At 31.8% G+C, this 23251-nt stretch overlaps 3 protein-coding genes, 2 non-coding genes and 1 pseudogene across 6 annotated transcripts; 4 read left to right on the top strand and 2 right to left on the bottom strand.

The window, feature by feature from the left end:
• The first annotated feature begins 2839 nt into the window (after positions 1-2839).
• LOC106439921 lies at positions 2840-5567 on the top strand. 2 transcript variants are annotated; one of them, XM_013881470.3, is made up of 14 exons: positions 2840-3089; positions 3188-3268; positions 3348-3421; positions 3496-3529; positions 3603-3661; positions 3742-3856; positions 3944-3981; positions 4071-4168; positions 4253-4308; positions 4396-4648; positions 4742-4860; positions 4939-4995; positions 5075-5215; positions 5299-5567. In XM_013881470.3, exons 1-14 carry the CDS (start codon positions 2937-2939, stop codon positions 5368-5370), a joined length of 1350 nt encoding a protein of 449 aa, XP_013736924.2. In that variant the 5' UTR covers positions 2840-2936; the 3' UTR covers positions 5371-5567. The 2 variants fall into 2 exon arrangements, with proteins under 2 accessions (XP_013736924.2, XP_013736923.2); XM_013881469.3 differs by having other exon boundaries at positions 2841-3089; positions 4739-4860.
• Positions 5568-5698: 131 nt separating this feature from the next.
• On the bottom strand, positions 5699-5771 carry TRNAA-AGC. The gene has a single exon. It is a non-coding gene; the product is annotated as a tRNA-Ala (tRNA).
• A 325-nt stretch (positions 5772-6096) lies between these two features.
• LOC125607829 lies at positions 6097-6181 on the top strand (annotated as a pseudogene).
• Positions 6182-6229: 48 nt separating this feature from the next.
• Positions 6230-6307, top strand: LOC125607346. The gene has a single exon (XR_007338506.1). It is a non-coding gene; the product is annotated as a small nucleolar RNA snoR124 (small nucleolar RNA).
• A 197-nt stretch (positions 6308-6504) lies between these two features.
• LOC106444274 (thioredoxin-like 1-2, chloroplastic) lies at positions 6505-7958 on the bottom strand. The gene is made up of 4 exons (XM_013885766.3): positions 7540-7958; positions 7270-7455; positions 7017-7181; positions 6505-6926 (listed from the first exon to the last, which is right to left on the bottom strand). The coding sequence occupies exons 1-4, from the start codon at positions 7753-7755 to the stop codon at positions 6705-6707; spliced, it is 789 nt and encodes a 262-aa protein (XP_013741220.1). The 5' UTR covers positions 7756-7958; the 3' UTR covers positions 6505-6704.
• A 5376-nt stretch (positions 7959-13334) lies between these two features.
• Positions 13335-14850, top strand: LOC106439922 (NAC domain-containing protein 100). Its single transcript, XM_013881471.3, has 3 exons — positions 13335-13729; positions 13814-14091; positions 14170-14850. The coding sequence occupies exons 1-3, from the start codon at positions 13543-13545 to the stop codon at positions 14686-14688; spliced, it is 984 nt and encodes a 327-aa protein (XP_013736925.1). The 5' UTR covers positions 13335-13542; the 3' UTR covers positions 14689-14850.
• Positions 14851-23251: the final 8401 nt, after the last annotated feature.

The following is a 23251-nucleotide window of genomic DNA, read 5'->3' as shown; positions in this document are numbered from 1 at the left end:
TATAATACGTTGTTTATTCTTTGTTACATCTTGTGGTTAATACATTATTTGGATTCTCTGAGGAATACAAACATTTGGTGACCCCAACACATCCTGATCTTGGATGACATGGATTTTAACAGTGTTGTGCAATTAGTTCAACAAGGATATAAAATGAAGAAAAGCTAAAAGGAACGAGGATTTGTGGCTTTATTTTTTGCAGCATATGATGTAGGGCAATAACACATGAAAGAAGATAAAAATGAAGAGAAAAGAAAGCTTAAGAGAAAATAAAAGTTTATAAATAATTTATAAAAATATATAAAACAGTTTGTAAAGTTTATAAGCTATTTATAAAGGTTTATATATTATTTGTAAGAGTCTCAAAACCATTTATAAATGTTTACATTTATAAAGGTTTATAAAACAATTAATAAAGTCTATAAACCATTTATAATTGTTTATAAAAACGTTATGAAAGTATATACACAATTAATATGGGTTATGTATTCAATTTATAAGGTTTATAGATTTAGGAACCAATTAGAAAGTCTCTTAAATCATTTATAAGAGTCTACAGTAATTTATAAGAACTTGTAGAAACAATTTATAAAAGTTTGTAAAATTGTTTATAAGGGTTTATAAGGATATATAAATAATTAATAAGAGTTTATAAATCATTTATAAAAATTACTAAAAACAATTTCTGATTTATAAAAACAATTTATAAGAGTTTGTAAAATTGTTTATAAGGGTTTATAAGGATATATAAATAATTAATAAGAGTTTATAAATCATTTATAAAAACTACTAAAAACAATTTCTGAATTTTATAAGCCTTTTAAAAAGGTTTACAATTTTTTTGTGAGAGTCTATAAACTATTTATAAAGGCTTATAAAACAATTTATAAGAGTATGTAAAATAGTTTATAAGGATTTATATGTAAATAATTAATAACTGTTTATAAATCATTTATAAATGTTTATAAAAACAATACATAAATTTTATAAACCATTTATAAGGGTACATAAATTATTTATAAAGAATCTATAAACTTTTTATAGAGGGTATGTAAACAATTTGTTTGTTCATGGCTTTATAAAGTATATCTTTTGTCTGTATTTTAATCATTTGATATGGGATCCTAATTTACCTTCATAATTTAGACACTAAAAACATCTGAACGACATGTTTTTTTACTTGAATTTTGGATACAATGTGTTATTTCTCTTCTTGTTCTCTCTTCCGTATAAGGTTCCCTTCATGTAACCCATTTGGTCACATGAATATTGGCACAAAATCTAGATCATTCAACGTCAACCTAACCAAGCTTGATTTCTATTACAAGAAATAAAATGTAGTAAAAATGAGTAGTTTTAATTACTTAGCCACTTAGCCACAGAATAACAGGCCATTTCATGGAAAGAGCAAGACTATGAGTTGAAAGGACTATATAAGGCTCTCATCTGAACATTAGAGATAATTCCTTGTTCTCAACAAAAAAATGTCATTTCAAACATAATCTGAGAACATCAAGGTTTCTCCACATCACACTCTTCATTTTTGTAAAAAGAAAAAAACAATTGCAGCCAAATTCACTTAGATGTCCAACTAACCTCTTCAGCTTTGCAAGTCTTAGGAGAGATATACAATTGTTTTAGTATAAGAGATGTCTGAAGAAGATGAGAGAGAAGATGGTGTTAAGAAGCCAACTCTGCAACTTTTATAAAGCTTTATAAATCTGCAATTCTTTGATCTCACAAACCACGTTCTTGTTCTGAGTCCCTCTTACTTCTTCAAACAGCTCACCAACCTCGTCGATCTTCAAAATCTGGACACAAACCAATCACATATTATTCCTACGCATAAGCACTCACTTCCAAAAACAATATTCACTGTAATTTAACTCAGAAATGTGCACTTCAAAGTTCAAACACGTCAATTAGATTTGGGGTTTTACATAGATTCAATTGAACTAATTTACTCAATTGAACTCGGAAATCAAATCCACTGACACAAACTATCTTTAAGTTTGCCGATCGTGTTCACCGGAGCTTGTTGATGTTCACCGGAGCGAGTTGGTGTTCACCGGAGCGAGATTTGGTCGGAGCAATTGGATATGGTCACTGGAGCGTCGTTGGTTCAATCATCATAACCTGATTATAAGAAATATATGGATCAAGGAAGGAATAGAAAATATTCAACACAAAAAAATCTCAAAACAAGAAAGATCAACAAAGCCATATCAAAAACGATAATATATAAGCACTACGTTCTTCACTGATAAATATTTATAAGATTTTATAAACTTGAGATTTGAAAACTTCACGAGAAAAACTCCGTCTTCCTTCGCAGAAACATATCGATTTTGAGAAACAAAAGCTACAATTACAGAAAGAGACGAAAATCAACATCTATTATCCTTTGACCTTTGTTAGCGTTTCTTAGCGTCGTGAGGGAGATCGCCGTAGCTTCGTCGGATCTCGCCGCAGCTTCGTACGATCTCGCCGTAGCTTCGTCGGATCTCGCCGTAGCTTCGTCGGATCTCTTCGTAGCTTCGTCGAATCTCGCCGTAGCTTCGTCGGATCTCGCCGGAAAACTCTGCAGAGTCGTCCAATTTCGCCGGAGAACTCGTCACCGCCGGAATCCGTCGCCGATTTGTGAGATGATGAGATTTAATTATCGTGAGATGTAAGAGAGAAGAGTTAGTCTTAAGCTTAATTAGTTAGGGGTATAAAGGTACTTTGCTAATTAAAATTTTAATGGTAAAACTGAAAAGTGTAAAGTTGAAAAGTGGTATTAGGAAAGTGGTATTAGTGGCAATTCCCCAAATAAAAACAAAAAAAAAGCTGACTGTAATAAGTGAAAGGTAATCAGATTGTCGGAAACATCAGCAGAGTAATAAAAAAGTATCCAAGACCGATCGAGAGCAAAAAAACTTGTTAGTCTCTGGAAGATGAAAAACAGAGAGGAATCATCTGGCTCTTCAGGATCAACAACGAACAACCCTAACGGTGAACACGAACCACCTCGAGAGATCAACATCCGACCATTCTCTTCTGTTCCTTCTTCTCCTCGCAACGCTTCCTCTAAATACGATTTCGTCAAGGTTCGATTTTTTTTATTTCTTTTTTTATTCTTCATCAAAAACTTTGAATTATTATTTTTTTTTAAAATTTAATCTTCCTTTATCAACAAAATTGTCAGGTGAAGGTATGGCTTGGAGATGCAGATCACTACTATGTTCTGTCTCGTTTCTTAGTCTGTAGAATGCTAACTGTTACTAAGGTTTGTCCAATTTCAACTCAAATTGAATATTTTTCTAAGGTTGGTCCTGAATTGATTCTCCACAACATGTTTGATTCAGATTCCAAATCATGTGGCTGTGAAGATTGCTCTTGAGCTCAAGAAGCTTCTGATTGACAACAGTCTTCTAGATGTGTATGCTCTTCTTTTATCACACTATTGGTCTTCATTCGATGTTGTTTTTGAACACTAGTTTTGTCTTTTTGCAGGTCTCAGAAAGATTTGGAAACCAGTTTGTTTATGGTATGGTGCATACATATCTTTAGATGGTCTTGTGAAAAACGTTTTTAAAACTAATTCTGATTCAAAATTGCAGCTTATGGAGCGACGTGGTTACGGGAAGGAGTACGTTAATCGCTACAATATGATGACCAAGTAAGTGCTAACTATATATATATATATATACTTTTTTTACTTTCAAAGTTTTAAATTTTTTGTGTATGTGGGTTATATAGATTTCATCATCAGAGAGTACCACTGGTGATACTAGTATGCGGAACAGCATGTGTTGGGAAGTCAACAATAGCCACACAACTTGCTCAGAGACTCAACTTGCCTAACGTCTTACATGTATTTATCTCATCTCACTCAATACCCCACTTCTTCTTCATTTGTTTTCTTTTTCAAATCTCATGTTGCTCTCTTCTGTTTCTACAGACTGATATGGTGTATGAACTGCTACGTACAGCAACTGAGTAAGTTTCACCTTCTATCTATCACATTCTTATCCTCTAGTCTGACAAATAATGAATGTATTGTTGTTGTTTTTTTGGTTTAATCTTAGTGCTCCCTTGACATCAACCCCTGTATGGACTCGTGAGTTCGCATCATCAGAGGAGCTCATAGCTGAGTTCTGTAGAGAATGCAGAATTGTTCGTAAAGGTACTTTTTGTTTTTGTTTTTTTTTCCACTTTGTGTTTGTGGATTGTTACATTATCACAAATGGTTTTGTTGTTGTTTGCTTAGGACTTGCTGGTGATTTGAAGAAAGCAATGAAAGATGGGAAACCCATTATCATTGAGGTATTATTATTATATCCTTTGTGAAAAGCTTTTTATTTCAGCTTTTTTCTTATATTAATATTTGGTTATGAATTATCATCTTAACAGGGAAGACATTTAGATCCAAGCATATACTTAATGACCGATGAGAACAAATCTCCATCAAATGATCCCGACAAGAGTAGCAGCAAAGAAACAAACTCTTCAGGAGATGTAACCTCCCCCGAGGAGGCGGGTTCTTCAAACACTAAAGAAACCGAAGATGGTAGTGCTACAGAAGAACCTCATTCTCAGGTTGAAGCCATGACGACATCTGTGGAAGAAGAACTGTCTGAAAAAGTTACACAATGTAAAATCGATGGTATTGTTCATAGTTTTCTCATCATCTCCCTCTCTTCCTATGAAGTTTCTTGCATTTGATTATTTGTGATGTTACATTTGTGTGTTGCAGCAGAAACAATAAAAGAAACTGAAGAGAAGAGGAAACCTGCAGATGGGAGTGGAAAGGCGAAATCAGGTCCTGAGCCCATAGTCATATCTATTGTGTTGAAGATGGCTGAGTTTGATCATAAGGTGTGATTCAAGTTTTTATGAGGCATTAAGTAGTCTTTCTCAGTTGTTGAATTTTGTTAAATCATTTTGTCTCCTCAGGCTTTGCTAGAGGAGTGGATATCTTCGCGTACATGTGGAGATAAATATACATCTAAGGTATATAAACAAAACCCTCAAGCTTATAAACTGATCTTGAAAGTTGTGTGTGAACACAGTTTGGTCTTGCTTTTGATAGGAGAAAGAGAGACTAATTACAAACCTGAAGACCATTGAAGACTACCTTTGCTCCTTCAATTCACAGGGAGTGACTGTTGTTAATATATCAGCCACCACTTTCCCACAGACGCTGGATTGGCTTCACAACTATCTTCTTCAGGTAAAAGAGAGTTTAGAAAGTTTTAAAAGCTTTTCAAGTTTTAAAATCCTCAACCATGTTTCTTCGTGGTGGTTGTGTTGTAGCGTATTGAGGAAGGGATTCGATCGTCAGAGAATGAGACTCCCGCCAAAGAAGTAGTGTTGAAGAAGGCTTAAAGTCAGGATGAAGGTTCTTGTCGCTTGTATAATCTGAAACAGGAAATGAGTTTAATTATAAAAACATTTGAGTTAAGAACTCTCTAAATGTATCAACATGTCCTCGCTTCTGAAAGGACTTTTTGTCTTAAATCTTTAATTACTACTTCCCTGGCAGTATGACCTGATCTAGGGGAAAAAAAGCCTTTTCGTGTTTATGATCACATTCACCTGAATGATTTAGATGCTTCTTGCCTTCTCGGGCATATAGTTCAAGTAGTTATCACAGCCATCAAGTTGATAGGTATTTCTTTTACAAAAGAAAAGTAAGAGATTTGGGTTAAAAAGATGGAGATGCGGGGTATCGATCCCCGTACCTCTCGCATGCTAAGCGAGCGCTCTACCATCTGAGCTACATCCCCTTTGATAACCATCCAAAAGATATTGATTCATGTTTTACATACACCCTTCCTCCAAAATCTGCTTTATAAGTACGGGGAACGAACACCCCAAAACCCTTACCGTCTCTGTTCTGTCCTAAACCTGTTTCTTCATCACAATCTTCTTCTTTAGATTCTTGTTCTGCTTCTTTGCTTATATCTTTGAGTACTATAGTTTTTTTGTTTTCTTAAAAGCTCAAGTCTTTTTTTTTTCTTCTACTGGGTATCATCTGGTCTTGGTTTTGAGTTTTGAGTTTTGACGGGTTTTTTCTTTTTTTAATTGTTTGTGAAGTGGATTTGATGGTTATTTGCAAGTGACGATTAAACAGACAGGGACATCAGACATAATCTGTGTTGACTTTAGTCTTTAATGGGAATCTCTCGGATGCAATAAACCACATCGCTTTGTTTTGATTTTTATTGGAAGTGTGAGGCTTTTTCACCAATGATGGAATTCAAATAATCATCAGATCTGATGTGTAAAAAACATATGTGATTACAATCTTGATGCTGAGGTCTAAAGCCCTTTTTAATTGTATATATTCTGTCTTTTCCAACAATTTGACATACTTTGGCTTTTTTCTTCCATGTTTTTGGACCAGATGATTGTGAATCTAAACATTAACAGTTTCTTTCATCATATAACTATACTGAATCGTGCTTATGGAATATACTTAAAGATCTTATTCCAAGATCTAGATTGTAAAACCATAAGTTTGAGATAATAATAATAATAATGTAATTTTTAGACCAAAGCTTGACATTCAATGTTTTGAAGTTAAAAGGCATTGCTGCTAGGCTACTAGTATGGTGAAATAATTGTAACTAACCATAGAAGCTAAACCGATCACAATGATACTAATCAATAATCATATCTACAGATCAACAAGAACCCTGATGGAAAACACCATCTCTTCATACCACCATCTTCTGATGTTGTTCCTCTGGTTTATAGAAGAAGTTGCTAGCTTTTGATGACGACAACACATCTTGATGCACTGTTAATGAGTCCAGATCCATTTTAAGTTCCCCTACTGACGCTAAAGCCATGAGTTCCTTGCTGTCTAAACCTTTTGCTTGCCCGAGGCTGCACCTCTCGCTGCCGTGCTTGTCCAACGCTTTCTTGAACTTGTTGATCTGCGGTTTCAAAGCAACAAAACGAGATTCAATTTTACTACTAATTGCCAATGATATAAAAAAGCTGATTGATCAATGTGATTAGCTTACGGTGGCGATGGTGCAGCTGAAGCTACATAGTTTACCCTCTGCTCCTCTATAGAACTTAAAGAAAGGAAGCACATGAACGTTAAGGCCATGGCACATTGTTCTAAGCTCTTCTTGATTCACTTTGAGAAACATCACGTTTGGGTTTGATTCAGCCAATTGACAGATCTGGTTATAAACATATCAAAACATAAATCAAATCAACTGAAAGGAAAAAAAAAAGGTGGAACTAGTTATTGACTATGCACAAACATACCTTTGGGTGGAGAGATTTGCAGCCACCACAACCAGGAGAGTAGAAATCAAGAACAACTAATCTATCACCAGCGTTAAGCAAAGAGTCAACAAGATGATTAGCAGAGTGAATCTCTAACATGTTGACTTTCGTTGACTTTTCCCACCATCTCATTCCTCTACTCATACCAATTGATGATGTCTTTGCCTGAAAGAAAACATTTTTAACTTGTTTAAGAATCTATAAACCCAAACACTAAAGGAAAAAAAAAAAGATGTTTTTTTTGCTTACAGGAACTACATAGGAAGAAGACAAGGCGGTAAGTGTTTGGTTTGAAGCCATGGGATGTTCCTTCAAATCTAGGCTCATAACAGGGGAAAGTTTCAATTTTGATTTGTTTTCCTGAGAAAATGAACAAAACCCAGAAAGCCCATGATCGATTCTAGTCCTGGAGTATTGAGCACCACCACTTCCACAAACAGCTCTGAGAGGTGAAATAGCGTCCATGTCCGTCTACAGGAGAAAGACTCAGAAAATTGCAGAGAGATGAAGTGATTATTGAGATGAAGAAGAAGAAGAGAGAAAGTGCAGAGGTTTTTTGATTGAATGAGAAAAAAAGCAACAAAAGTTGGTCACTTTATTGACCTCTCGAAAGCGAAGAAGAAGACCAATGAGTACAGTTTATGCAGAAACTTGTTGTTCTTATGTTGGGTGGGGTCCTTCTATATCCAACTGGATTCATTATTATTATTGACTTTATCCATATCTATTTTACCTGTTACGTTCGTGATTCGTGCCTATATTTAATGCTTATTTGACCGGATTTTTAACTTAAATGTTCTGCTTTAAATTATTGATTGACCGAAACTTGTATTGTGAATTTATCAGTACAGTAGTATTGGATGATACAATGATTATGATAATATTATGATTATCCAGTAAACAAAACAACATTTTATATAAGTTTTTTTTTGTAACTGATTTTTATTTTCCGTATTATAATAGTACTGAGAAGGGGGTAAAATGCATCACTGTCAGGGTCGCCGCATGAAACGTGTTGCTGACTGTGTTTGAGGCTTTTCCTCGTTGGATATGGTCCCACTTGGCTTATTCAAATATAACAGTGGTAATGAATCTTTATTATTGCGAAAGCTTAATTGGAAGCTAAACCATATTCAAATCAAATTAATTGCAGAACTAATTGTTATTTTCTATTTGACTATATAAATTTTGATAAATTCCATTTTCTAAATGCATTGAATTTTTTATTTCTTTTGTTATACATTTTCAAAATGGGATGTATATCTTATTTGAAGAATATATATTTTAAATTTTCATCTTCTGTGATTCAGTAAAACTGGATTTATTTGCATTATCCATGATCTGATTTTTGCAAGATATATAAATATTAAAAGGTTGAAAAAGGGCAGCCCATAGTTTCATAAATTTTTTATTCATTCGGCCGAAATATAGTCCAAGGAATCCAAGAAGCAGCCCACAGCTTTTTAATCCAAAACAACGTATAGAGACAGAACTATATTGTGGCAAATAATATAAAATTATAAACCATTAAGGTACAAAACCAGTCTAATTTTATTTTCTATGTATAGCAATTAGCAACTTTGTTTTATGTTTGTAACTCATGCTATATAGGCTATGTACATCTATGAATTGATTGTTCCAAAGCCCACAATTGAGAGAATATTAGGATCATAAGAGGTATGATTAACAGCCTTATGATTTTATAATTTCAAAACCTGTCATTTCATCAAAGCCCACAAATTGGAGCCCAGTTTTGAAAACTGGTGTGACTTGCCTATCACCGTCTCAACAAGCTTACTTAATGTATGTTGTATTCGAGAACTTAATGAACTGAACAATGAAATTTAGTGATTTACGTTAGCACATTATTTTATTGCAATCGAAATTCAAATCCATATACTTTTATAAGCATAACTGTGGTGCTGACTAACTTTGAATGTATCCAGACTTGTAATGCTAAGTAAGGTTTTTATGTTGTCCTATACTCTGTCCGTTCCACAGAAATAGTAGCTTTAGATTTTCACACTTTTAATAATAAAATTACAATATCAAAATAATTATATTTTAGTACATGATTTACAAAATTAAATTTTTTATATAATATAATTATTTTAATTAATGGGCAAAAATAAGTAAATAAACTATAAAGTTACACTGAAAATATATAATAATTATATTTATAAATTAAATAAAAATTTCAGAACTATATTTTCATGGAAAAGAGGGAGTTTAGTATAAAAAGAACCGTATTCTCTTTTTGAACACAATATACTATTACAGTGAAATACTAATTGATGATAGTTAAATAGCTTAAAGAATAACTATTAGACGTTTATTACTGATCTGCTAGGGAAATATTAATGAGCGGACCTTGTGGACGGACTTTGGATGCAAGTTACATTGATCTGTTCACCACGGTTGTGAGTATGTCTTTATGAATATTCAGGAAAAGATATGTCGTGGACTGTACCCCCTATTCGGAAGTTAGGTATGTGTCTTTAATATACATGGGTTTAACCCTTTTTATCAAGAAAAAAGAAAGAAATATTAATGTGTATTTCGTTTTACAATCGAATATAAAAGTCAGAACAAAGAAAAAAATACATCTATGCAGCAAATTACAAATATGCAAACTGCAAAGTGGCTTGGATGCACGAACTGATAATATCTGGTCAACTCAATCATCCCATTGGTTTAATCCTTATTTATCAATACTAATCGGCTCTTAAAGATGTCGACACGTAGCCGTTGCCTTAATTTCGGGAGTGAAGTAAGAAAATAAATATGACGTTGCAGACAGATATAGTAGGACATGTTGTCTACATCTACAAGTTTACAATACAAAATTACATTAACAAATAAAATGCGATGTACGAAGAGTCCGGAAGGTCTTTGCAAACGATGTAAATTGGTACGTGGTCTTGTCTTACTGGATAGTTTCCTTAAATAGAAATATTAGTTGCTATCTTACCACCTAATTTGCAACATTTTCTATAAGCAGATTATTAAATATATTCGAGGACCAAAATGTTTATTCGATCCACTTCTTTCCCCACCATGACATTATTTTATAGATCAATTAAAATTATCATCGACTAGTTTGACATTTTGTGCATATTGCTAGCTAGATTCTTCTAATCTTTTTGTTAGTTGAAGATAAGTAAAAGTAATTTGTTATTGCTAAAAGTTATATGATAACTAGTAAGGGTGGATTAGTTTCTAGTGCGTATAATACTGTTATGGACTTAGAAGAGTAGATGATCTTTCTTTTACTATGTTTAGATAAGTAATTGTCAAAATGCATTGCCACTCTGATTTGCCTAAACTAAAGAGCGTATAACTTTTAGAGATAAGTGATCAGGAATATGCTATAATATTCCCCCTTTTGTCTCTACTATAATTTAGGTCAATTAGTGAAATCCATTTTTAAATTACTTATAGTTGGTGTTTAATAAACAGAAGAGACAGCACCTTTTGTATTATGTAATTTCATTACCTGAAAAGGTGTTAATTCTACAAGAAAAGAAGAAGAAAAGCTTATATATAATACATATAACAGTATAGGCATTAGGCATTTGATATAAACATAGCGTACGTAAAATATGTAAATATTTTTTAGGTATGTGTGTGTATATATGTCTCAGTGTAAATGTGAGTGAATTTCGACCTTTCATTTTTAATATATATGATCATTATATAAAAAATATGAAAGACCATTTTGTATTTTTAGGGTTCCGATCTGAAAATTAAAAAATAAGGTCTGTTGGAAAGTTAACAACAAAAATCTTTCTTTATAAAAAGATAATTTCAAATTGTTGAAAGAAAACTATATGCTAATCGTAAATTTATAATTGTTGCATGAACCATTTTTCTTTTTCCTATAGACTATAGTGACCAAGACGACCGAAACATCTTTTAAGTTACAAACCTCAGCTCACAGTCAACAATCCACAACATGAACCGTTTGTATTTTGCACATGGCATGATCTTCCATCGTGGACTGTTGTCCAGTACTGTTGCATTTAGATTTCGTTCTTCGATTCTGTTTTTTTTTTTCTATAGATCATTAAGACATCTTGGCATCTTGCACATGGTATTTTGACGATGTAAATGCTATAACAAAAAAAAAAAGACATGGTATGAACCTAATGTTTCTTTCTTAAAGTTTCTGCAATGTTTTTTCTAAAGAAAGAAAGCATGGTTTTGTTTTGGACGAGTATAGGTTTCTGTAATGCTTTTCTTAAACATATTTTGACGAGTATATGTTTCTTTCTTAAAGCTTCTGTAATGCTTTTCCTATAGAAAGAAGGCATATTTTTCCTATATCACATGTATTATACATGATTGAATTCAAATATATAATAAAACTATAACAAGTATTTGACGATGTAAATAAAATGGACATAATGCGATTATAGGCGAACATCCACTCGAACAGATTGTATGCCAATATTTGGTACCAAATCAGACAGTGTTAGTAATACACCGAACGCACTTCGCTCTTCCAAACAGAATAACTATTTAAAAAGAATATTATGCATATACTTCTTTTTAACCTTTTCTAAGTGGTTCTTCTAATTGTAATAAAGTATTACAATTTTGACGAATAAGGTAACAAGATTAAAGAACCAATAAGGGCAAGAACATCAAACATCATTTGTCAATCATGCCTTCGTGATTCTTCTTTGGGAAAGAGGGTTTCAAAATTAAACAATTAAAATTAATTATTAAGACTATTTTCTATACTAAGTAATCTATTTACATATATTAAATTAGTTCTGAGTCATGAAAACTTTTTTTTTTTTTTTTTGCTAACCGAGTATTCTGGCCCCACCGAGGTGGTCCAGACTAAAGACCGAAGTGAGCATGGACGCTGCCAGGACGTCACCATGTGGCTCACCGTGTAACGGTCTTCGGTCTCGGATGCTGCAGCCCATATGTAAATTTCGTAGTGGCCAAGGCTCGAACCCAGGGGCGGGCACTCCAGCTGGAGCTCCTATACCACTAGACCAAAGCAACTTGGTTGAGTCATGAAAACTTCAACATTTTATTATTCTTATTTGCTAACATCCACATACTTCTTTACTAAAACTATCTGATCTCAAAAGTGGTTGGATTATAGTTACTTCATGAATAAATTAATTTAATATTCATATACTAAAGGAGTCATACAAGATAATTTATTTATTTTTAAAAGAATATCCACAATAGCGAAATGAAATTTAACGCATATATTACACACTATTAACAAAAATAGAAATAAATATTGATTGATTTGTTTTACATGATATGTATATGCAGATTCAGTCAAAATTCTAAAATATTTATGAGAAAATAACAACAGAATAATACTAGATTAATGTTATCAAAAATGCAATTTACTATTCATGACAAACAAACTGAATATAATTAGTAATTTTCATAAAGTGTGTATATTATCTTGAACTCTAAATTCTTTACTATTTTAAAAAAATTATATCGAACGTAAAGCTTAAACTAGAACTATAAATTCATTCACAAATCACGAACAAAAAAGTTTCCACCATAATAATTCAATAACATATGTGATATTTCTTTGTTACTTATTTCTCTAAAACATAGTCTTTATTCATTGTATTACTTAAACTGACGTAATAGTGATATAAATCATTCGTTGTATTTTTCATAACAATTATAGTAACTATGCTGATGAGTTAGATTAATCAAAGAATCGTAATTATCCGTTCTCTTGTTACTTTCGCATATATCTTTTTATTTCTAGCTCATATGACGATCCAAAAACAGTCCCTTTTCTGTTAAAGTCCAATAATTTATTTTTCAAATTGAAGTAATTTATACGAATATTTAAAAAGCTCAGAAAAAGGTTTTTAAAAAGGGGAAAGTGCTAAAACAACCTACCCAAGTTGCGTTACACACTACGTATCTTTCTCCCCACACACAAAAATGGGGAAATATATTCTTTTTCATTTCCATATTCTACAAAACAATATTTTCGTTTTAATTCTTGTGATTAAGAAAATGAAAACAATGCAATTTTGTTTTTCCAACTCCTTTATAGTTTCATCTGCCCATTTTCCCTTTATATTTTCCTCTTCATATTCCTAACCTTTCTCCCAAACTTCTCTGTTCATCGTTTTCTCTCTCTCTAGTTATAATAAATATCTTCACATACCATTCTCTGAATCCATCTCTCCCATAAAAAATCGTTCAAGATCAAAAAGGGTTTAAGGTTTCTTGAGGAGAGAAAAAAAAATGGAGACGTTTTGTGGTTTTCAGAAGGAAGAAGAACAGATGGATTTACCTCCAGGGTTCAGGTTTCATCCAACGGATGAAGAACTCATAAGTCACTATCTCCACAAGAAGGTTCTTGACATCAGCTTCTCAGCCAAAGCTATTGGTGAAGTTGACTTGAACAAATCAGAACCATGGGAGTTACCATGTAATAGTTCAAGATTATCACGTTTTAACATTTTCTTTTGTATTCTTCTTGAAACCTAACGTTGTGGGTGTTTGTTTCATACAGGGATGGCAAAAATGGGCGAGAAAGAATGGTACTTCTTCTGTGTGAGGGACAGAAAATATCCAACCGGTTTGAGGACTAACCGGGCAACTGAAGCCGGTTATTGGAAGGCGACCGGAAAGGATAAGGAGATTTACCGTGGTAAATCCCTTGTTGGGATGAAGAAGACACTTGTTTTCTATAGAGGTAGAGCTCCTAAAGGTCAGAAAACCAATTGGGTGATGCATGAGTATAGGCTTGAAGGCAAACTCTCTGCTCATAATTTACCTAAAACCGCAAAGGTAACAACAATTACTCTGTTTTTTCTTTCTCTATCTAAAACCCTTTTGTTTGATAATTTTTGTTGGTTTTTTTTTCAGAATGAATGGGTGATATGTAGGGTGTTCCAGAAGAGTGCTGGAGGGAAGAAGATCCCTATTTCAAGTCTAATCCGAATCGGTTCACTCGGAACCGACTTTAACCCTTCCCTTATGCCTTCTTTAACCGATGCTTCACCTTTCAACGAGAAAACCAAAACAGAACCGGTTTACGTGCCCTGCTTCTCCAACCAAACTGATCAAGCCCAAGGAAACCCACTTAACTGCTTCAGCAGCCCTGACATTTTCCACAGGATTCCACTCTACCAAACTCAATCCCTCCAGGTCTCTGGTAATCTACAGAGTCCCATTCTCGGTCAAGAGCATTCGGTCCTGCATGCTATGATTGATAACAACACAAGGCAGAGTCTCAAAGGGATGAGTGTCTCACAAGAAACCGCAGTTTCTACTGACATGAACACCGATATTTCGTCGGATTTTGAATACGGTAAGAGACGTGCTCAAGAAGATCCGTCGTCCTCTGCTGGACCAGTTGATCTTGAACCTTTCTGGAACTACTGAAGAAGATTCAAGAGTCTCGTGTTCACTAATTTACTGTCATAAAGAAAGTAAGAAAACAATTTCACCTTTTAGTCTGGTGTGTCAACGTTTGTATAGATTATTACAATCTCAACTTCCACTATATGTTATACTCAAAAAGAAACTTAAAAATATAATTTGGTACGTGGTGCTTGATAGAGAGCGAGGAGAGTTTATTGGGTACTATTTATCATAATTGATGATAATATATTTACACACCCTAAGAGCTATTGGGTCATTTTACCCTTTTACCATTGGTTTGTTTTTAGTGCTTTGACATTTGAAGTTCAGAGTCTTCAAAAAGTGAAAGTCATTCTTAAAAAGGTTTAGATTTTAATATTTACTTAGATAAATAGAAGTTTACCAATTTCTATATTAACAATCTAGTATAGGTGATAACCGTTGACACATTGTATAATTTGCTTTCGAATGAAAAGAATATGCACCTTCCTATTTTTTAATTTGTAGATGCAGTTCAAATGACTATGGAAACATGGTGATTTGTATTCATTCAAAACAAGAAAAAGAAACATGGTGATTTGTTTTCATTCAAAACAAGAAAAAGAAACATGGTGATTTGTACTAGTATTGACACTGTGTCCATTATCCGAATTCAAATGCTGTAGATTGTGTGGATTATTGACAGAAAAATACAGTTTGAAGAGATCTGCAAATCTTTAGCTACAGTTTAGTTTAATGTGTTTCTCGAAACTATTGTCTCTCAACAGTTTTTATATTTAAATGTATATTTTAGCACTTTAAAATTTTGGTCAAGAACTGAGACCGCTAAGGCGCCTACTTACCATGGTATTCACATCCACTGCAAATTTTGACTTTTAATAATCAAAGAATACAAATTATTTGGGTTCTAACCAATCTTTTTAAAATCGGACCGGATACCAACTCGGTATAACTACTGGTTGACCGGTCGGAACTGATCAAACCGGGTTTTCTATTTAAAATAAATAAATATATATAATCATATATATACACAATGCTGAGCTAATGCTGAGCTAAAATGTAGTTTTACGTATAATATGTTCTATGTTCTTTTTTATTAATTATATAATACACAGTAACCATAAGCTTAGTTATATATACAGTTAACAAGTGAATATTATATCAATTGAAATTGATAAAAAACAAATGAGTGACCATTTAAATTACGTATTTATTTATTTTTACAACTAAAATTCTTAAATTTTATGAATATGGTAAAATAAGAATAGAATATGAGAGTCAAAAAGGGATTTTTTTAACATTTTTCTTTGAAAAATAGAATTAAAAAAAACAATTAAATAGTAAAAATTAAACACTGATTATGAAATACTAAATTTTAATAACAATTGATAAAACATTAATTATATGTTGATTTCTTCAAAACCGGATTTTGAAGTTTAACCGGGTCACCAGTTTTACCGGTTTTAGACGGTTTCACTGGTTTTTCTCAAATTCGGATTTTAAACTGAACCGGACTCGGTTTCTTCAATGAGTCATGGTCGGACCGGTTCGACCGACCGGTCCGATCTGGTTTTCAAAACACTTGTTCTAACAAGTAGTAATAATGTTCTAAAAGTATTCATAATATTTTAGGCTTGTAGCAATTAATAGTAAGAATGACTAATGAATAATATAATGAACATATACAATATTCATGCTTTCATAAATCTTATAATAATAATCTTAACATTTTTCACCAAAAAATAAATAAATCTCATAATAGATGTCAACAGATAAATATTCATGTTGTTGTTTGGTAGAAACCAGTCTTATTTTAAGCTATACATGTAGAACATATAAACTAAGTCTAATTCTGAGTTTCAGAAGACCACAAAGTAGAGAAAAGATGTTTGATTATATATCAATACTATTAAAAGAGAAGAAGTCTAAAAAAATCTACCTATAAAAGTTGTTTGGACTCTTTTATTTAATTCATTATTTTTTTGTCTTACCTTAAATTTATACTAACAATATGTTACCATATATTTCTCTAACAATAATTTAGTCAATTCTTTTATTTATTTAAATCTCACTCCTAAATCCTAATCATTACTATTACTATATTTATTATTTTGATTTTTAATCGTAAAAGCATTGAAACTAATGTTTTATATTATCACTTTTATCATATAATATATGATTTAAAGCAAGATAAATTACAAGACATATATGTGTACATTTTAACTTCCTCTTTTATTTATAATAAAGTAATCATATCATATATAAACTTTTTCACTAAAATCTCATATCATATACTAAACATTCAACCGTCTATAGTTTGATAATATTTTCATATTTAAAAATGATTTTTCTGAATATTCATGTTACCTTCACAAAAATGAAGAAATTCATTGGTTCTATTAAAGCTAACATGACTTCACGATATCAGTATTGATTATTCAAGATTTTGAAAATTATTTGTTTAGATATTATAATTTTATATACTTTTCACTTAAAACGAATCAATACTATTAAAAATGAAAGAGTTCTAAAAAAATCTAATATAAAAAAGTTATTGGAGTTATGTATAACTATTTATTATTTTTCTGATAATACATTAATCATTCAAAACATACAATATTTTAAATATTTTTAACAGATCTTAATATTATTTCTTATGATACCTTTACTTAGAAAAATATTTCATCAACCATGTTTTTGTACAATAACGTTAAAAATCTATATCAAAAGGTTGTTGGACCTGATATGGACGTAATGAGTCCACATCTGTTCGGGTATTTAAGATCCTAAAAAAATTTGAAATATATGAAAAATCTGAAAAATATCCGAAACACGAAAAGTATTTGAAACTCCAAACAAATACCAAAAAAATTCAAATACCTAAAAATTTAAAATCTTATTCAAAATCTGACACGTTGAACTGAAAAATACCCAAAAATTTATCCAAATACCCAATTTTTTTTTTTAATTTGAAAAATTTACCTGAAATCAAAACTCTAATCGTAAACCAAAAACTTAAAAACAATATCTATAATACCGGAAATATATTCGGAATATCCAAATATACCTAATAAACACATATTTATGATCGGGTCTAGGGTAGGACCCGGACTCAAACAAAGATCTGCAGGTCAAAAAAATCCAATAGGTTATCTTCTCTGGACCTGAACTAAACCTATAATTTTGGGTCGGTTCGGTTTGTTTTTTTGATCCGGATATAATTCTCATGTCGAAAAGAAACTTACGTAAAAGTTTACATATAAAATCTCAAATAAACTAATTTGTAGATTATATAGCTGTTAAAAATTATGTTTTTCGATATAATAAAACTTTTTATTATAATATAATCCAACAACTCCGCGCTTTCCAAGCGCGGATCAAAATTTAGTTTACTGTTAAAAGACATCAAAGTAGAGTTTAAGGTTTATATATATATATATATATATATATATGCATCTCTTATGTGGTTTATTAAGATTTCGGGAATGTGTAAAGTGAAACACAATTTCCATGAACATAAAACCTAAATTTACGTAACGTATCAATTAGTAGAGTTTCAAAAGTATCCCGTTTCTAATACTACTGGAAAAAGCATGTGAGGAGAAATAGAATATATATAAAAAATCTAATTAAGGTTTACAATATCTTATATCAGTTTTATTATTAAATAGGCCTTGGAGTTTTAGTAAGAAACTACGTTGTATATTATAAAACAATCTTTGTAATTATATAGGAAATTAAACTAGGCATATATGATTCGAAGAAAATAACTATATGATATAAATATATAATAACAATAATAATTTAACTTTTAAAATGTTTATATTTCGCATTTTCTCAATCTTCTTGCATTCGTTCCATGACGGATCTATTCCGTTATAAAGCTGTTATGCGTGATTCTTGAAATTTGTGTGTATTGTCCATATGTATTACGTACCACATCTTTTTATTTTTTAATATATACATATATATATATATATATTATATCATGCGACACCATATGTTCTTATGCTGCAATATATAAGGAATTTGAATTTAATCATTATTATATATACATGGTAACAGCACTTGGATCATCTCCAATGATTTTAAAATTTTATTGGGGGGGGGGGGGGGGGGGGAGGGTTAATTTTCAAAAAAAAAAAAAAAAAAGGAAAAAATTTCTATGGGGTGAGAAGATACATGAGCATCACAAGAGTCGCCAAACTCGAGTATTAACACTGCGAATCTCTTTGTGACAACCCGCCTTTTGGGTTCCAGGCTCACAGCGCTGCAGAACACCGACCCCAACCTCTCTATTACGAGTTCTCTCTAACTCCATAATTAAATTGTTGGTGAGCCTCGAACCCATGACCTCACCCTTTAACAGCATTGCTACTGGACAAGCTGTCACCAATTGACCTGCAGTTCAGTGGAAATGCTGTGAGCCGGATTCCGAGTGAGCGGGATGGATTGTCACACTCTTTCTGGCTAGAATGATTTACCGATGTTTATTGAAAGGTATCATATAAGTATATAACCATTAAAATAACTAATTATATGATTTAAACTCGCTGAAATAATGATCCATATCCTTTATTTCATAACACAATTCGAATTACCAAACAAAAGGCGAGGAGAGGTGGGAGAAGCACGTGATGGTATGATCATAACTAGAAATGAGATAAATTGAGTCCCACACGACATCTTCCTTAACCCATCTTTTTAACATTTGTCTTTTCTTTCGAATTTTGATTTACATTTTATCCCCCTGTTCTCATTTTCTATTGATTTTTTTTCTTTTTTTAAACGATTGTAAAATTTTATTCAATCAAAATTTTAATTACATCAAGTGCTACTGTTTTGTTATTATTCTATTGATTTTCTGTTCGTTATTATTCAATTCTTGGTACATATAAGATATTAATTAGATTTGGTTTTGTGGTAGTCAGTCCACTATGTAGAATTAATTGCGTTTTTCTAAGGAAATCGACCGGATTTATCGGAAAATATATATATATATCATTAAAAGGGGTCAATATCAACTGTTATCGTTACATTATAAGCTACATTTTGTAACACTCCAATTTTTTCAATAAAATAATGGTTCGATTCGAAAGGCTTAAACGCAGTGGGGAAGCCAGCTTTTTAGGAGGAGTGAGTGTCATATGACCTATGTGAATTTTATATATAAGAAAATACTTGTACTATTCTAAATACTGGAAAATATTGCAAAATTAGTTTATTGATCTCTATAATATATGTTAATTATGAATTTAATCCACCTTAGAAATTTAGCTAGTTCTGTAATGGCTTACAAATATAGATTTAGTTATATTAAAATATTCATAATTTAGCAGTTTTTTTCATTTTCTTATTGTTAAGCATGTTTACCTCAAGAAAAACAAGCCAATTTTACCAAAGCCCTTTATAGCCAGTTCCCAAACTTAAAGAACACTTACATTAAAATTTTGTATTTTTCTACTTTGGGCTGCGTATATCTTAAAATATTACGTTCACAACTAATTGCGGGTTTTACATGGATACGTATACGCACGTGTCATAATTAGATGTTAATTGTTCACCAGTTTATTTCCACTTACAAACCAAATGTTAGTTCATGTTTCTTCCTAATCTATTAATCATATAAGCTCGGCAAGAACAAACGAGATTTTGTTTTTCCTTTCAGATAAAAATGATATGAACCCTTCATCCACTAATGAACTTAGTAAAATGATAGCGAAAAACTCCACTTTAGACCTACATAATACTTATGCATCTAATATCTATAGTTATTAGATGATTTTCAAAATAGTGTTTCTGTTGTTTTGACCATTTCTATGTAATAATCATAAATTATTAGATGTTGAAACTCAAACCATATAGGAAACATTAAAATCTAAAACTAAACGCTAAAAGCTCAACAAAACCATCATGTCCCACGAAATGGGAAATCACGAAAGTTAGCCGTGAATGAAACAAAATAGTGAAATACCAAAGATGTAACTTAACCATATAAGTGGGTATCAATTATCATCACACAATATTAATCAAGAACTCTTAACTTATTTAAAATGTATCCTTATCTTCATATGCAAGAATCAAGAACTCCATCGTTGATAATAGGGCTAGCCCGAGGTCAATACAAATTGGCCCACTCAGTCACTGGATCATTACGTATGTAGTTGTACATACGCAAAACAAAAATAACACTAGTACTAACAGGCCCGGTTCTATAGACTTCACCTAAAGGCTAAATCGTATCTTTTTCTCTAAATTACTATACTAATTTACACCGCTCAAGTTTTACTTTATCTAATCTCTATTCAAAGAGCCTCTTTAAACTACCCCTTAGTTTTGCAAGTTATTTACAATAGCATGCCACTGAAGTTATTAATTAACCTATTTTTTATGATTGTCATTTCATCTTTAATTAATGCAAATTCCAAAATCAAATTCTAAATAAAAAAATCATGGAAACAATAATTAATAAATCTAACTTTTAGTATTATTTGTCTTTTCCTATTTTATTATATATACTAGAGTCGGTGTCCGCGCTTCGCGCGGATAACATGTTTAATTAAGTAACAAAATTATCCAGATTTAATGAGTGTTATTCTTTCTTTTAACCGCGTTTGTATTTGGGAAGCATAAAATTACCGGATACTGAGAAATTTTCTTGTCCTCGAGCTTCCTTCCTCTAAATGCAAAAGGATTTCGGTATTGAAACCATAATCACTATAAGAGAACAAAAGTGGGAACTGGATTTCTGGTCGACTATATCTCTCTCACAGATAGTGTCTGACATGTCGCCAACAATAAGTCCAGCTACCTCATTTGATTGAGGTAAGTCATATTGTTTGCCATTCCCTTTATCAGATATGAGACTGTAAAATCTTGTTCAGAGTTTGTCTCATAGCGTTCTCGAACCCGTCTAAAAACCTTTGCAAGGCAATTGTTGGCATCCATCATTTCTATAAGGACTTTTAATGTGGCTTCGTCTGCTTTTCCTTCAGAGGTTATTTGACCTAAAGCTTCCAGCCGATTTTTAATTTCGTTTGCCGTATCAAAAATATAGATTTGGAAGTACTTGGGTGGTAAACTTGGCTTAGGAATGAGGGATCCGATATGGTGGTAAGTCTGCCCTTGAATACGGAATGTGAATGACCCTCTGCCAAAAACAACACTGTAATCTAATTTCGCTCCAATAGATGTAAAAGCTAGGAGGGCATTGTAGACTCGGATTGTCTCGCAAAATTGTATATATTGCAGTAGCTTTTCTAACAATGGGGGAGGTTGTCTCAGAGGCGGAAGTTTTATCAGTCCTTGGTTGCAACAAATGCTGAAGTGTAATTCTTTTGTTTTAGGGTCTCTTCCGGTGCTCTCAGATTCTCAAACCAAAGCACCACATGATGGACATTATAAAATTGGGTTTGTTCTCGCTTCAGAGGAGGATGATACATCTGAAGGGGTTGAAAACATTAAATAGTCAAGAGACGACTATAAGATGATGATTTAATAGGTATTTGGAACCAGTGGTAACTCCATTATCAGGTAAATGGTTAGTTGACCCGATCTAAAAACTTATTTTTTTTCGTGTACAACATTTTTTTATAAATAGATAACTAATTGAATTTAAGAAATATGTTAATATACTGATTATATTAACGATTTTAAGTTCCTCTAATTTTAATTTAAATATATTGAACACTAAGAACTTATGATGATGCAAGTTGTATTAATGGTTTAATGTGAATATATATATAATGCATATAAAGTAAGAAAGTATGTACCTTTTCCTTGAGCTCTATCGATTTGTCTATTTCTTGCGGACGTAGATGTGTTAGGTCCTGTAATCAAACTGGTTGTTGGTTAGTCTACATAATTAATTTATTTTAATGTGAAGCTGTAGTTGTACTATTTGGTGCTTGCCTTCCATCCTTCTTGAAACCCGACCCGGACCCGCGGTTGAATCGGTAAACCCGATGATTCAGAAAAAATCTTGGATTTTATGAAAAACCCAATATTTAAAAACCCGTAAAAACTCGTAAAAATCCAGTAAAACCCGGAATCCGATACCGGTTGAACCACCGGTCGAACTAATAAATAACTTTTACTTCATTTTTTAAAGTTTTTGATTAAGTTTTTAGATTATATTTTATATTCTAAATTTACAATTAAGAAGTTAGATGCTGACAAAAAAAGTTAGGTTTTTCTTTTTCAGTTTTATATTTGTGATTTTTAGATTTTGATGAAGATTTCAGTTTCACTATGCCACCTGAAGAAAATGAAGTGAACGATTGTAGAGATAACTAAAATTAGTTGATGTGATTTGGTGTTAGTTTATTTCCGTTATCGATATTTTATTACAATAATTTTTTATTTTTGGTTTATTTTGTATTTGAAGTTTAATTTATTATTCAATTAGACATTTAAATATTTATAAATTTTATGTCTTGATTTTTGAGATGTCGTAAATCTTACTTTGTTGGAGAAAATTTTAGATAGTCTAAACTACTTTTTGATATTTTGTATGTCAAATGAAAATAAAAATATAAAAATAAAAGTAAAGTATTTTCTAAAAGTTTTTAAACATAAAACATAT

The sequence above is a fragment of the Brassica napus genome, chromosome A3, assembly GCF_020379485.1.
Source record: "Brassica napus cultivar Da-Ae chromosome A3, Da-Ae, whole genome shotgun sequence".
Classification (NCBI taxonomy): domain Eukaryota; kingdom Viridiplantae; phylum Streptophyta; class Magnoliopsida; order Brassicales; family Brassicaceae; genus Brassica; species Brassica napus.
The sequence above is the reverse complement of the archived record's forward strand: the minus strand, read 5'-3'. Positions and strand labels throughout refer to the sequence as shown.

Coding starts and splice junctions, on each gene's coding strand:
- LOC106439921 (XM_013881469.3), top strand. CDS start 2,937: ATGAAAAACAGAGAGGAATCATCTGGCTCTTCAGGATCAACAACGAAC. Junction 3,269..3,347: donor GAATGCTAACTGTTACTAAG/GTTTGTCCAATT, acceptor TGTTTGATTCAG/ATTCCAAATCATGTGGCTGT. Junction 3,982..4,070: donor CTGCTACGTACAGCAACTGA/GTAAGTTTCACC, acceptor GTTTAATCTTAG/TGCTCCCTTGACATCAACCC.
- LOC106439922 (XM_013881471.3), top strand. CDS start 13,543: ATGGAGACGTTTTGTGGTTTTCAGAAGGAAGAAGAACAGATGGATTTA. Junction 13,730..13,813: donor AGAACCATGGGAGTTACCAT/GTAATAGTTCAA, acceptor TGTTTCATACAG/GGATGGCAAAAATGGGCGAG. Junction 14,092..14,169: donor ATTTACCTAAAACCGCAAAG/GTAACAACAATT, acceptor TTTTTTTTTCAG/AATGAATGGGTGATATGTAG.
- LOC106444274 (XM_013885766.3), bottom strand. CDS start 7,755: ATGGACGCTATTTCACCTCTCAGAGCTGTTTGTGGAAGTGGTGGTGCT. Junction 7,456..7,539: donor CTTCTTCCTATGTAGTTCCT/GTAAGCAAAAAA, acceptor GTTTTCTTTCAG/GCAAAGACATCATCAATTGG. Junction 7,182..7,269: donor GCAAATCTCTCCACCCAAAG/GTATGTTTGTGC, acceptor GTTTATAACCAG/ATCTGTCAATTGGCTGAATC.